Genomic DNA, 14,290 nt, shown 5'->3' with positions numbered 1-14,290 from the left:
CTGCCAATTTAAACGTTTTCTTTTCTTTTTTGCCTTTTTTTTTTAGAATTCATTACTCCCTAAATGTGGAAAACTGTATTTTTGCAAGATTTTGTATTGGTCAAATGATTACTTGAGTATCTAAATCTCACTCATATAGGCATTACCAAACAAAGTACTGTCAGGCTACTGCTGAGATAAGAGATGTTTAACTGGTGAAGCTCACCGTCCACTCGTACAGACACATTATCATAAATCAATATGTATTTCAAACCCAAAGGCCATGCTCTTCTGCAAGGCTGAACATAGCTTCCATTAAACTCCTATATGCCTCAAAGTAAATTAGGCTTACCATGGACCAAAAACTGAACAGGTCTGGCCCCCTGAGAGCTGGATTTCTTTCCCTGTGCTGTCCACACACAAACACAAACAAGCCTCCACCTATAACCCAAATTTGCCATAACCAGCCAGCCTGAACTAACTTGACATCACTGATTGGTTATCTTTTATTGAATCTGATGGCTGCCTCTCTGTGACCCATTTTATTGTTATTCTGAGCAGGATGCACACATTGAGGCTTTGCTGTGCTGAAGTCCTGACTGTCTTGGGTGTAACTGATTTTATTTAACATGTTTTATCGATTCCAGACCTTTCAAGATGATAGTTTCCCGAGTACTGCAATTTCAAACCAAAACAGAGCTTTACACATAACCCTGCACTCACCTCTAAATAGAAACGATCCTTCTTTTTGGTCCTCACAAATAGCTGTGGACTCCCACTTTGTGTGTGTGTGTGGTGTGTTTGTATATGTGTGTCTTCCCGCCCCTTCACACTGTCCTCTCTCCTCCGGAGCACAGAGCCGCACAGAGACCCGACTGTGGCACGCTGCAGGTCTGCGTCCGTGTGCTTTTCTCTCTCTCGCTCTCTGGTGTTTGGTTCTTCCAGGAAGCAAACGGCTCACTGAGCATCCATTGCGAGGTTTCCCCCCCCTTCTATTTCTTTTACACCGCTTTTTCACATGCCGCCGTTACAGCGCTGGGGGTAGGGGACGCACTGTGACCGACCAAGCAGCGATGAATATGGCGTTTATTGGGGACGCGGACCCCTTCACCGCTTCGATACCTGCCACCAAAGTTGAACTGACGGTCTCGTGCAGGTGAGTGCTGACCACTTTTGCTTCACTGCGTTGAGATGTACAAAACAATAAATATTCCTTTCACTGTGATATCTGCCCGGGAGTTCCGTGCAGGCTGCATAGTAGGGAATAAACCCAGCACAAACTCGCTTTGCGCTCGTTGTTTCAATTTGATTTGTTTGTACAGTGCGGTGTGGAGTCACGCCACTTTTCTCTTTATACGAGTGCAGTGGCAGGTGAATGATTATATATTGGATTTGTGCAGGAAGGCACGTTTTCTTGCGCGTCTGTTGCCAGTAGTTTTCCTGTGGATGAGCGCCGGATGGAGGTCAGAGTTGACATGTCTTTACACTGCTGTCACGTTTCCGAGCTTCGGTGAAGCTGCCACACGCAGAGCTGCAGAAATTTATGTTTGCGCCGAAGCAAAGTGACCACCTCACCACGTCATCATCCTTAAGAAATATTTATTTCATGTGGGAATTTCCTGCAGGGAGGACGGGTGGAGGATGCTGGAGCAGGCTGTTTGATTCGCGCTGTGGCAGTTTTACTACAGTGGACACGTCCAGTCAGCTTTTAAAAACACACCGACCATTTTCAGGCTGCTGCTTCTTACGTGGAAGGATTTGCTGTTTGTAATGATATGAAATATGCTATATCTGTCATTCTATCCATCCAATCATTTCTCCTCTCCATGTATCATCTGGGGTCTCTCAGCAGGACTGTCAGGACTGTTGAGAAGATTAGGATTAAATTTAGATTCAATGAAATGTTAAAGTTGAGAAAGTAAGGTGTCATCATGGGTTTTGAGCTCTTGGATTTTTTTAAAAGCCAAGAAGACACATTTTAAATCCCATGACGCAATGAAAAGCAGCATGTCCTCTTCAATGACAAAAGTTTTTTTTAAATTGAAATATAGATCAGCGAGTAATTTTATGTTGATAGAATTGAATGTTTAGTGAACTACAAAGATCTACAGTACAGTGTGCTATTGCAGTGGATGGTAAAGCCCACTGTGTAAAGTGTCCAATCAAAGCAAAGCTTATGATTCACACATCACAGAATCTTTAAAATGGAGCAGAATGTGACTGAAGATTTACATAATAAAACAATCTGCATAAGCGCTAAATCGTTTAAGCCTCCTTTGAAGCATGAATTAAAAAGAATCAATCAATCAATTCAACATGATCAGTGCTGAATTGAAGCTGAATTTTTAATTTCTTTTTATTATGATCAAAGGTTCATTTGGTAACTTTTCAGGTGTGTGTGTGTGTGTGTGTGTGGGGGGGGGGTGCATCCATTTTCTCTTCTTCAGTTTGTCGTCTGAATGTGTAAAATCAGTAACGTGTTTTGACACAATCTGGGGATTTTTAGTTATCCTGGTTTGTTTGCCCCTAAACTGAAGAGGCAGTCACGCCCCAAACAACTTTTCAATATCATAATGCTGTATAAGAGTAAGATAAGTGACAAGGAATTCAGGGCATGTCATAAAACATTTTATTTGATTTAGTCGGTCGTTCAGGTTCAGGCTGAGATCATGTAGTCTTTAAATCTTTATTTCACTGCAAAACTTTAATTCTTGTAAACCTTATTTGAGACTTTTAATGAACAGAAGAACAAAGACTTTGGACTCATTTAAATTCCCGCTGACCTAAAATCTGCCAGCTGTTTATGCAGATGGAGCTTCTGTTGCTGTTTTAGTTCTAAGATAAAAGCTTTGCACAGCAAGTCAGCTTGGTAATGAACTTCATGATTTTGAGATCTGAACTTGTGAAGATATTTTGTGTTTGATTATGTATGTGTTTGTTTGTTTGTTTGTTTTAAGGGGAAAAAATGGCATCATAAAAGAAAAGCTCCCGCAAATTATGACTCATCTCCGCATTCTTATAAAAAGCTCTTTTTAGTCATGCAAACATAATTTATGTGCTTTTCCTTATGCATATTCCTGACCGTGAAAAGGAGCGAGCATTTATAGAAAATGGCATGGATGGAAAATGGACAAACTGCAGTGACATTTCTTTAATGCTTGCAAAGGCACTTTGAGTGACAGAGGCATTAGGTAATGCATTGTTTCTGTCACCACAAGCTTTCAAGCTTGTGGAGCCAAATGATAGACAAAATACACAAGTCACCTTTGACAAAATGAGTAAAGCTTCCAGGGAGCCAGTCGTGTATAGTGTTGGGATGTACAAGCTTTGCAGTTCACAACCAGCACAAAAATTATCCTAAAAAAGCTGTGCAATGGTGACGCATTAAACTGCACCACCTTTGGTTCGGGGCACTAACAAACAACACTTGCAGTTTCATGTAGGCATTTGCTGTTATGTTTTTTCCTAATTGCAAAATTTCACCACTGTCTCATTGGAGCGTTAAACGAATTTTTAGGACTGACGACCAAAATCAAAAATAGATTCAGTTTTAGTGTCGTGTGTGTCAAAGAAAAAAGCCAAGTCCTGCATTGTAGGATTACTGCACTGCTTCATTGTTGTACACCAAACTGGCAGTCCTGGCATTTTCCTTTACCAAAGTTTGATATACTACATCATTTTGACACTGTTTTAGCTTGGTTTTCTTGTATGTTGATTTTAAAACAGGGGGAAAAAAACCTACAGAGACAGATTCCTTGGATGAACGCATGCATTTTGTCTGGTTCTCTGAGCAGCTGCCTTATATTGGACTGTGGCAGAAATCAAGAACAGAACACCTATCTGAATCAGGTTATAGCTTAATATTGTTTTACTGTTTTTGTTTGTTTTTTGGTTAAGTGGATATTGGCTGTTAAATGCATCTTTCGTGTGAAAATCTAGTCCAATAATTCACTGTACTAGTTCATTTTTTTTTGACAGAACAAACATGCTTTAGCTTTTTGATCTGCCTGAGGTGAAACCATTAATAGCCACACCAAAACAAAATTTACCAGTCCTTATCTTGTGGAGAGTGTGATTTTCCCACTTTTGTGTTGACGAAGCTACTGAAGCATTCAGCCCAGATAGAGTCCGTCGCTGAGTGAAAGCTCCCTCACTCAATAAATCCAAACCGTCTCCGGACCCGTCACATGTGCAGTGAAGCAGCAGAAGTGACAGATTGATTAACTCAAGACAAATATGGTGTGTTAGTGAGAAGAAAACCCCCGCACAGCCATTTGCCTGAGTTTCCTCACTCATGATCACGAGGCCTTGATGACACAAACACAAGTCAGTGGAGTTTAATTCTGTGCGTGGACAGTAGACAGTGAGCGTGGCGAGTCTGTAGAGCTGCACAGGCAAATGAACCTTGCAGACAGTTGGGTGTTTTGGGAAGTGTTTGTAGGGAATGATGTTGGTGTTCGCGTCAGCTCAGCTGTCTTGTGATCTGAGTGGTCCACAGCGGAGAGATAGTCATGACCTTTGGGCACAAAAGCTACGAAGTGTATCCCTTTGAAGAATTGACGTGCTCTGTGTAGCTGTATTGAAGCCGGACGCCGACCTGCTGAGAGGCTGGTCGATGTGTCACAGCTGATGTTGCACTTTCCACGAGGAAGGTGAAGAAAGAGACAGAAAGAGTTAGTGGAGCAGGGAAGGAAACTATAGCGTGCAGGTTTCTTAGATTTCTTTTGTTTTAGTTCTAAATACAAATGGCTTAAAACAAAAATAACTAGGTTTCTCTGGCTTTTATGAGAAGTGAAATAGCGTTGTTGTTTTTTCTCCAGTAAATTTAATGTCATTGGGAAGCACAGTTCAAGATTACTCAGCACCTGATGAAAGTGCAATCATCTGATTGGCTGCCTCTCGCAAACAGGTTTGAAATAGCAGGAGGGTGGAGCTTCTGTGCTTACAGCAGGAGCTCTGTGTCTGAAATGACCATATTAGGAATTTCCAGTGTCACCAACATCATAAAGAGGCAACAATAGAACAAAATGTGTGAAACAGTTTGAAACTTAAACTTTTGGCTGACAGGGATTTCTTTTATGCTGAATCCATTATTTTAAATGTTGTATTTAATATCAACATCCACCATAGTAACAGTAGCTGTATGACAGAAAACAGAGAAAAGTACAGCAGGTCCCCTTTAAAGCCTCTGTGTATGCTTTAAAAAGAAGCAATTTCTGGTACTGGTACTCAAATAACAGTAGCTTTCACTACCACTCTCACCCCAGGAGCCTGAGAAGAATGATGTGAAAGCAAAGAACACGCTGCGCTATTTTTCTTCAGTACGACTGTCTCATTTTCCACATACATAAACATGTAATCACACCAGCATTTTACACATTGAGGCTTTAAAGCTAGATAATGACTCCTTCACCGGAAGGCTCAGAATGGTACAGTCTCTGAAGATAAATTGTGGTTGGTGCTCTCGCTGTGGAGTCTGCAGAGATCTCCAACTGGTGCTGTGTTCTGCCAACAATTTAAACTCCTCTGTAATTACAAGAAAGAAAGCATGGCTGTGGTGAGGCTCATTTAGCAAACTAAAAGATGACACGTTTATTTGTCTGGTAACAGTGGAGCTTGATCTTTGTGTAGCACAGCTGATTGGGGCTGGTTAAAGAAATTAGACGAGGATAAATTAAAATCGTTTGGTCCGGTAGAAATGAAGCTGACTGGTTTGACTGTGAATTACCTGTTAACCAGTTGGGGCTAATGATTAGAGCTAACATACAAAATGCTTTATGTCGTTGAAATATTATTTAGACATTTTGAGATTGCAGCAAAACACCTAAGAAACAAGTTAAAAATATTAAAACATTTCAATTACATAAGATAAAAAATGTATAATTTGACCTTGACATATACAAAATGAAAAAGGCCAATTTATTTTGTATCAATATACCATCTTTCAACTTTGATAGTAAAATAAAACAGGACCAAAAAGGTACACAGTAGCCACAAAGTACAAGATAGCAGCGACATTGCTGCTGAAGATCAATCCGGTCGTTAAGTCTAATGTCACTAGCCGTGTCTGGGCCTAAACTCCGCTGCAGGTCCATATATCAAACGATCACTATGGCATTACTGAGAGTTGAAAAACTGTCTAAAGTCTTTCATCTTTAATAAAATGATCAGGGTTCTGCTCTACCAGGTGTAACAATTGAGTTTAACATCCAGGCATCCATGAAAACGAAATTTATGACATTTAACGGAGTTAGAAGTTAGCAGGAAGTTAGCTCGCTAGCTTCTATCTAAATACATATAGCATGTCCTGACTGCGGGGTTTTGGAAACAAATTAAAACGTACAGCTCTGTTATCACTTCCAACATAAATGAAGACAGAAAACTAAACAGCAGTGACGTTTGTAGGGTTACTGAAGTTTGGCTAGCTGGTATATAATGATGTGCTATGTGCTATGTTAGCATAATATAAACAAGCTAACTTTTTTCCACTCAATAAGAGTTAACGTGAATGTTCTCGTGGTCAGGAACAAATGTAATCGCATGGCAGGATGCTGTAAAAGGACCAAACTTCAGCCAGGAGAACAACTGAGATAATCCATCCACAATACGAGGTTAGTCATTCATATACTGCTGCATGGGCTGGGCTGTAGTTACATCCTAAGGTTTTAAAAACTGAGCTTAAATAAATGATTAGCGGTAATAAAAGCCGAGGAAGGTCAACAGTGATCACTGACTGTTTTAGGAGCTTTTGAGATTAAATAGAAGAAAATACATAACATTAAACATGTTAACAACACAAAAGCCATATTAAACGCAGACTACTTTAGGCCCGGAAATAGGATTCGCCACGTCATCACTTAAGGACCGGATAGGGGCTTCAGCTGCCTGCTAGGATATGAATGTTCTGTGGTTTTCACAAACTGGGAAAAGCTACCAGAGAAAACAGAAGCGCTGGTCTTCATTGTTTAGTTATGCATTATAATGTTCATTTACCCAGGAAATATCATAGATATCTAAATGTCAGTGGTGTGACTACACTGTATTCTACTTTGTATAATCACCATTTAGTTTATTTAACAATGAAAAGTTGCGTAAAATTATAGCTTGCCCACTTCAAATAACATCAGATCAAATGGAATGTGTTTACTATACAGTAATTACAATTTTCAAAGTCCAAAAAATGTCTGAAAAAAACAGATTCAAATACAGACTAAAAGCCCAGGACTTAGTAAGCAATAAGCAAATAGTATCACATGAAGAAATAGAAAGATCAATATGGGGTTTTTTTGTAGCTTTTTTGTATAACCAATAAAGCTTTTTCCATTATTAAAGAACTGCACACAGTAGCAGGATCTCCAACTCTCACAGGTTATTTGCACATTGTTTCACAATCTAATCACAAGGCTAAAATGATTAAAAACAACAAAGAAAGTGTTGTCATGAGGGGGAGTATTTTCAGAGCAGCAAAGCTCTTTGTGGCTGTGCACACTCTTACTGTATAATGAGGTGCTAAAATTCCTTCGTTACAGTTTATGTAATTGATCATGTTTTGTACTTTTTGTTTCAGTACCCGTTATTGCATACATTTCCACTACTGTTGTTTCCTCTTAATTGCTGCTTAGATCCACTGATTGCTAGTTAGCTCTAAAGAATTACTATTAAATCTTTAGTTCAAATAAAACTCTAATGAAGCTAAATGAAATGAAATCCGGCTAAGCTAATGTCATGTTTCCCCTCTGCTTCACTTCATCCTGCTTTACCTTGTTTCTTTGCTCCGTTCCACCTAAATTGTGAAGGATTTAGGGAGCAAAGAGCACAAAGCCAACAGATCAAGTTGGTCTCAGGTGGCGAGTCCTAAACGCAGGAAGGGTCGTGCTGGGTGGCTGCATTAATGAGTTTTCTGAAGCAGTCATTTGGTCTAATGAAGGCACCAGACAGCTGTCGGCTCTCAGAGGTAACCAGCTTTACCTGGTTACCTCTGAGAGCCGACATGCCTCCATCACATTACTAACCATCCCCCTCCCTCCCCCCACCTTTGTTCCTCTGCTTTCATCTTTTCCACAGCCACTTTCCTGCATCTGCGTGATTGCTGTGGATAGATTTGAAGACATCATGTTGATTAGTGTCCAGTATTTGATGCCTTTCTACTGAGCGCAATAGAGGATTTTTATGCAGATTTATGCAGTATTCTAAGTTCTAAGAAGCATTACTTCCAGGCTGTAAATATTAAATACATTATATGGTATTTATTGCTAAAATCCATTAAAAGTCCTCTTCAGATAATATACAGATATGCACCTGTATCTAAGGACTGCGTTGTTAAAGTGCGTGTATGACTGTCTCTTTGTTCTTAGATGATAAAAAGATTGTGGCAGCGATGAAGAGGATGACCAGATCGGTGATCACAGACCAAATAAGACAAAAAACTAGAGATGTCGCCATTAACTGGCCAGGGACTGGAACTGTTGGGTTTTCAGAATTCCCTGATGGCTCTATGATCGATTGGCCAACCTCACATCTGTCTAATTGTGACTTGGACCCATTCATGTTTGTGCAACATGCAGTCGCACAAATGCTTATCGCCACAAGCTAACATGTTGTTATGTCGTGGGAGTTCCTCACTGTAAATGACGACACAGCGTTTGCAGGAAAGCCATCACAAAATCTTTATAATAACAAACCTAATCAGACACTTATGCCACCCTCGCCCCGCTGAACAGGGCTAATAAATGCAACCAGACTAAAGCTAAAGCTGTCCAGAGCTCAGAGCCAGCCGCAAGACGAGAGTCTGGGTATGAAAAAGATCAAAAAGCTTGTTTGAGGAAACATTGTGGAGAAAAAGGTCGATGTCGTGTTATCTGGGGAAGCAATAAAAGCAATTAAAAATCATGTTAGTAACACTGAAATTTGTTTTGTTATATAAGTACGAGCCTGTTTTAGTTAAAAATGTCAAGTAAAGGTGAGAAGCAACTCATTTTCATTTAATTATTTCTATTTGTAATTATTTCTATTTTCATGTTTATTTTCAGTGAGAAAAGATCCTGAAAGAAAACTGTAAAATTTCATTTCTTTTATTATGAAAACAAAATTTTGCATTGTAGAAAAGTTTTTTTGCTTGTATTTTCTGTCAATTCTAGTTTCTCGGAAGAAAATTGGTGTTGGCAGGTCACACTTAGGAAAAAAATAAAGAATCGGATAAAAAAAACAAAACTGCAATCAATGTAGCTGCATATATCAATAATTTATCAATTATTGTATTTATTTTATTTTTTGTCAAAAAGTCTATTCAAAAACCTGAAAAGGTTTCAGTTTACTTTGAAACAGGAAAACAGAAAATCAGTCCTCACAGTGGCATCCTCAGCTGGGTCTGAATATTTTGGTATTTTTGCTTAAAAATGACCTATAATCCTTAAAATGATTGCACATTAATATTCCGTTGATTGTCTCAATGGTTATTCAACAAATCGGCGGAGCTCTTCACAAAAACGGATACTCTTTCTCGACCAGTCTTAGAAACAAGTGTTGCTAAGTGCACCGAATGACCCGATTCAGTCGCTTGAATACAGATTCTTTGGCAGATTCATCATAAGCTATTATCAAAAATATATGGGCTAAAAATAGAATATGATGTAGCATGTGTGTAATGTAATTATGCAAATGACATTTAGAGGTTCTGGTGCAGCCTATAAAAAATGTCAGTACAATTAACATATAACCTCAGATTAATGTTTAGCTCCTGATTAAACTGCTGGAATCTTTGGGCTTTAAAAAACACAAAAACAAAAGTACAAATCGTACCTGAGAGGACATAAAACTTGACATTTCACAGCAGATTCACAAGAACTTGAAGGCATAAATCTTTGTAGTACCTGCCACATAGGTTCTGACCTTCACTCGAAGGAAATTTACCAGGACTTTGATCAAAAATGTAACCATCTTTTTTAAGTAGGGTGCTGTCATGGCAGCAGCTATTCTATTACATCTTGTCATAAATGACAAGGGAACCAGTTGAAATGCATAGTTCAGCTTACAAAAGTCCACAGCAGGAATGCACGCATATTGGATTGTGGTAGCAACATTCCTGCATTATTACTGGACTGAAGCTGGTTTGAAGCCGCCTCATTGGAGATATAAATGCCACCTTCTAATTGCATTAAAAAGACTGTTATCTTTGACCCCCCAAAAAATAAGTTTCTCACCATTAGAGAAACTGTACTTTCACTAAAAGACATTAATAAGAGCATTGACCATGTTCTTCAGACTCATAAGTCATAGGTTAATTGTATCTTCCATCTATCATCTATAACACTCTTGTTTAATACTGGATCAATTTGTCATCTGAATTTTGGTTCCACCTTTGAACAGAGAGAGAAAATAGTTTGTTTGAAAAGTCTGGGTCCATATTAAACTGTTTTTCTTACCCACCTGTCTAGCCTGACATCCTGCCTACACTGAAGCTCTATAAAAATCTCACCTTTTATTTTGCTCCTTCTATGATCCACCGCACTCAAGTGTAGCTATGGCCCATAGGTTGTGCAAACAAACTCTGGGATCCTTAAGGATGGTCATAGAGGATTTATCATTCGTAGCAAGCAAAATATGCTTTGCTTGCTTTATAATAGCCATTAAAAATCTCCTTCTGTAACAATAGGAGCTTAAAGTGAAAGTGTTGTGAGACTTACTAATCTTTAGTTTGTAAAAAGCGTTCTCTTTAGTGGTAGCTCAACATTTAAAATATTAATAATGAAGCACACAACAAGGGAATTTTGTACCAGAAGAACTTTTTTTAAAGGCATTAATTTCATTTATAACCCTATTACTATATAATAACTAATAATCGTTTGACTTTTGAACATAACAAGAAATCGGACTTTTGTCCCCAGTTGCCTGCACTGAAAACATATGAAGAAGAAATCGTTTCATAGCAAAGATAAGAGGAATGTCATTGTTCCAAAGCATTGTATGTTCACCTGAGGGGAATTTTCCTCTTATATGATTTAACATCAGAAGAAGAAGAGGATGGATGGAACTTTGTAGTTCACATAAATATTTAAACTATGACAATGCAACACCATAGTTACAGTTTCAAATTTTACATAATTTCTTTAACACCTATTATTGTAATTATGTCATACAACTAACACAGACTACTCAAATTGTGGCTTCTTTTCGTAAAGCAGGACTCTCGTGGTTCATTATTGGGTGAACATCAGTTTCCCTTGAAGATACAAACCCCCCTCTCACTCAGAATCTGAGAAAATCGTTCATAGTTAAGAGAGTTTCTCAGGTGTTTCAAGGCTAAACTGATCAAACCAGCCGAGTAATCTCTGTAGCTTCGATTGACTGTATTGATCTGGAGTTATCCTCCTAGCAGCTTGTGCTGTTGGTTACAGCATCTTTCGTGGGAACTTCTTCATTAACTGATGTTACGGCTCTGCAGACGACTGCTGCTGCTCCGAACAACACTCCACACTCTTGGAAGGCAGATGTCAAGCTCGTGTGCTTGTGTGAGGTTACGCTGTAAAAGTAACCACCCACTCCGCAGTTGCATGGTATCTGACTTTAAGACAGGGGTCGGCAACCCTAGGCACGCGTGCCACAGCTGGCACGCGAAGGGTTAACTGATGACACGACCATAGCTGGACTGGCCATCCGGCATACCGGGCATTTGCTCAGTGGGCCGATGGTGATTTTTCGTTTTTATGGGCCGATGATTTTTTTATTTTTTTTTGTAACGGTATAAACAATGAAAGGTGGTGGATTGGCCTGATGCTGGCTGATGTGTAAAAATAACTCAGTTGTTTAGTGGTGGCTATGGCGGAGCTTCTACAGATTCAGTAACATTAGCAAGTGGTGGAGGCCAGCAGGTGAGGCAGGAGGAGGAGAGACCCGAGGCGGCCGCCGAGTGTCAGGTGAACTGAACTTCAGGTAAGAAGTTATGACCTGCAGTCTATCTGGGTCAGATATAAACCAAGTTCAGGTGGAGTTTATTTTTGTTGTGCTGACTTTTTACCGTCAGTTACAATAACTTGTACTGCGTACTAGCTAGCATGACGGAGTTTCTATACAGCTGTGTGAGTGCTATGATGTTACTGATAGTGAACTTTATTTTATTCATAAGGCTAATTATTAGAGTTGCCGACTGTCCTGTAAAAAACGGAATCGTCTGGTATTCAGAGAAAATATTACGTGTTTCATATTGAGCTGAAAAGGAACACAGTTTGTCCCGGACTTCAGCTACAATGAAAACGACACAAAGCTGGAGTTTTTCTGCATCTTTAAGCCGCACATCTGCCTCTTCTTCTCTCATTCTCTCCCTCTCCTGTTGCTACTTCAATCATGAAACTGATCAATGATCAGCTGATCAGCTTTTCTCTCTTGTTTGTTTATCGCCAACTTTGCGCCAGAAAGAGGAAACCAGCGGATGTCGCGCTAAACAACAGCAGCACGTTTAAGCTTGATCAGCTGTTGTTAGAATTTATTTAATATTCATTTCTAGTATCAGCTGATGTTTGCTGGAGCCACAGCTGTAAAAGCTGCTGGTCATGAGGTTTGTATATCTGGTGAGAGGGAAACATGAAGATGAAACCAGGAGATGTCCTTACTGGATCATCAGAGCTGAACAGGTGATGGAGAAACAGGTTTACCTTTTAGTTAACATGAATGAGTTGAAGGGAAGTTATGAACTGTTTCTGAGAGACAAATAACACCAGGATCCCTTTTTATGTAGCTGACAGCTGGTACCTGTGCAGGGGCGGGTCTAGCAAAATGTTGCCAGGGGTCCATGTAGGGCATTAACAGGGAGAGGGGGGCACAAAGAAATACTTTCTTATTCTCATTTAAAATGTCTGGTTTTTATTAAATAATTATCTGAAGCTTACAATCAAAGTTTTTATCTGACGTACAATGTATAAAAATCATACATATACCGACAAGACTGTACATCACTGTCACAACAGCATTTGTTTTCATTCAAAGGCTTTATGGCTTTAATACCTGGTGGGCCGGTCTCTAGTCAAAATGCCCGGGCTGATTTTTTTGTCCCAGTTCAGCCCTGGGCACGACAATCTGAGAAGGTGCATTAAAAAATACATGGCCGCAAATGAGCAAATTCGCTCGCATACACATTAGTTGTGCCGCGACTTAATGACGGTATCTTAGCTAACAACCCCAACTGCCAGATTCAACTTGTAATTGGCTAAAAATCACTTCGCCTATCGGTGAGAAGGACGTTGTTAGCTTTCTACATTCCAACACTTCAGGAGCTTTCCGCTCAGCACAGCATCAGCACCACAGAAATGCACAGATACATTCGTAGACTCGAGACAGAATTCACAATGCGTTTTCAGGACTTTCAGGTGTATGGACCAATGTTTCTTTTCTGATCAAACCAGAAAGCTTTAATGAACAGCTAGATTTGTCTCGCATTAACTGGCTGAGTTAATGCCAGTTAATGCAACATTGAAGCAGCTGGAATCCACAGCTGTGCGTGTTCATGGAGCTGCATTTTCACCTGCTGGACATCACTACCTGACAAGTTTAACTGTCTTCAGAACATTGCAGATGCCTTATTGACAGTATCTCATGTTGTGACAGCCCTGTGGTCTCTCAAACTCTACGTGTACTTTTCTACTGAATTTGAGCAAGTTTTTATTTTGTTACTGTATCTGTTTATCATCTGTATCCTTAATATTAACCCCAAGAATCTTGTCGAAACTAAGGAACCATCATTTGAAGGTGAATAATAAGCAGATAAACTATCAGACTTTGTGGGAACGGGCTTTTCCTGAGGAGAGGAAGGTTTTCCACATTGCCCTGTGAACACTTTCACCATTTTATACGCTTTAAATATGGTAGAAATTGTTTACTTTGCTTTTAAAAAAAACCCCAACATCATTTCTGGTTAGAAATGCACGTGTGTCATTAGAAAAAGAATACTGGCTGATTTCCCCAGGCTAGCACTCTCACTGCTGAAGGAAAATTTCATCTCAGATGCTCTCAAAAGATGGAAGTCCCCCATCCCACCCGCACATGCAGGTATTTAAAGCTCCAGCTGCCATGTTTAGGTGCCTGTTACATAACTGGCGGGATTTCAAATGTAATTCTGGTGTTGAAGAGGGACTGCTAGCGTAAATGTTTGATGAACAACGAGGCACTCTGTTTTGACCACCCAGACGTTTGCAAGGCTGCCTGTGCAGGAAAGGGCTTTTTAAAGAGTCCCCCCTCTCTCTGAGGGGCAGGTGGAAGCCCTCGGGTGTGTATGACTCATAGGGAGGTTACCGTATCCATAGAAGTGTGTGTATGTCTGCCT

At 39.7% G+C, this 14,290-nt stretch overlaps 1 protein-coding gene across 1 annotated transcript in view; it reads left to right on the top strand.

The window, feature by feature from the left end:
* The first annotated feature begins 837 nt into the window (after positions 1 to 837).
* LOC102199648 (copine-8-like) overlaps positions 838 to 14,290 on the top strand; it is an 84,717-nt gene continuing 71,264 nt past the window's right edge. Inside the window, exon 1 of the mRNA XM_005731534.1 lies at positions 838 to 1,135. Coding sequence (XP_005731591.1) covers positions 1,053 to 1,135 — 83 coding nt within the window. The 5' untranslated portion in view covers positions 838 to 1,052. The remainder of the gene's footprint in view (positions 1,136 to 14,290) is intronic.

The sequence above is a fragment of the Pundamilia nyererei genome, unplaced genomic scaffold, assembly GCF_000239375.1.
Source record: "Pundamilia nyererei isolate P.nyererei 1_Seehausen unplaced genomic scaffold, PunNye1.0 scaffold00043, whole genome shotgun sequence".
Taxonomy (NCBI): Eukaryota; Metazoa; Chordata; class Actinopteri; order Cichliformes; family Cichlidae; genus Pundamilia; species Pundamilia nyererei.
The sequence above is the reverse complement of the archived record's forward strand: the minus strand, read 5'-3'. Positions and strand labels throughout refer to the sequence as shown.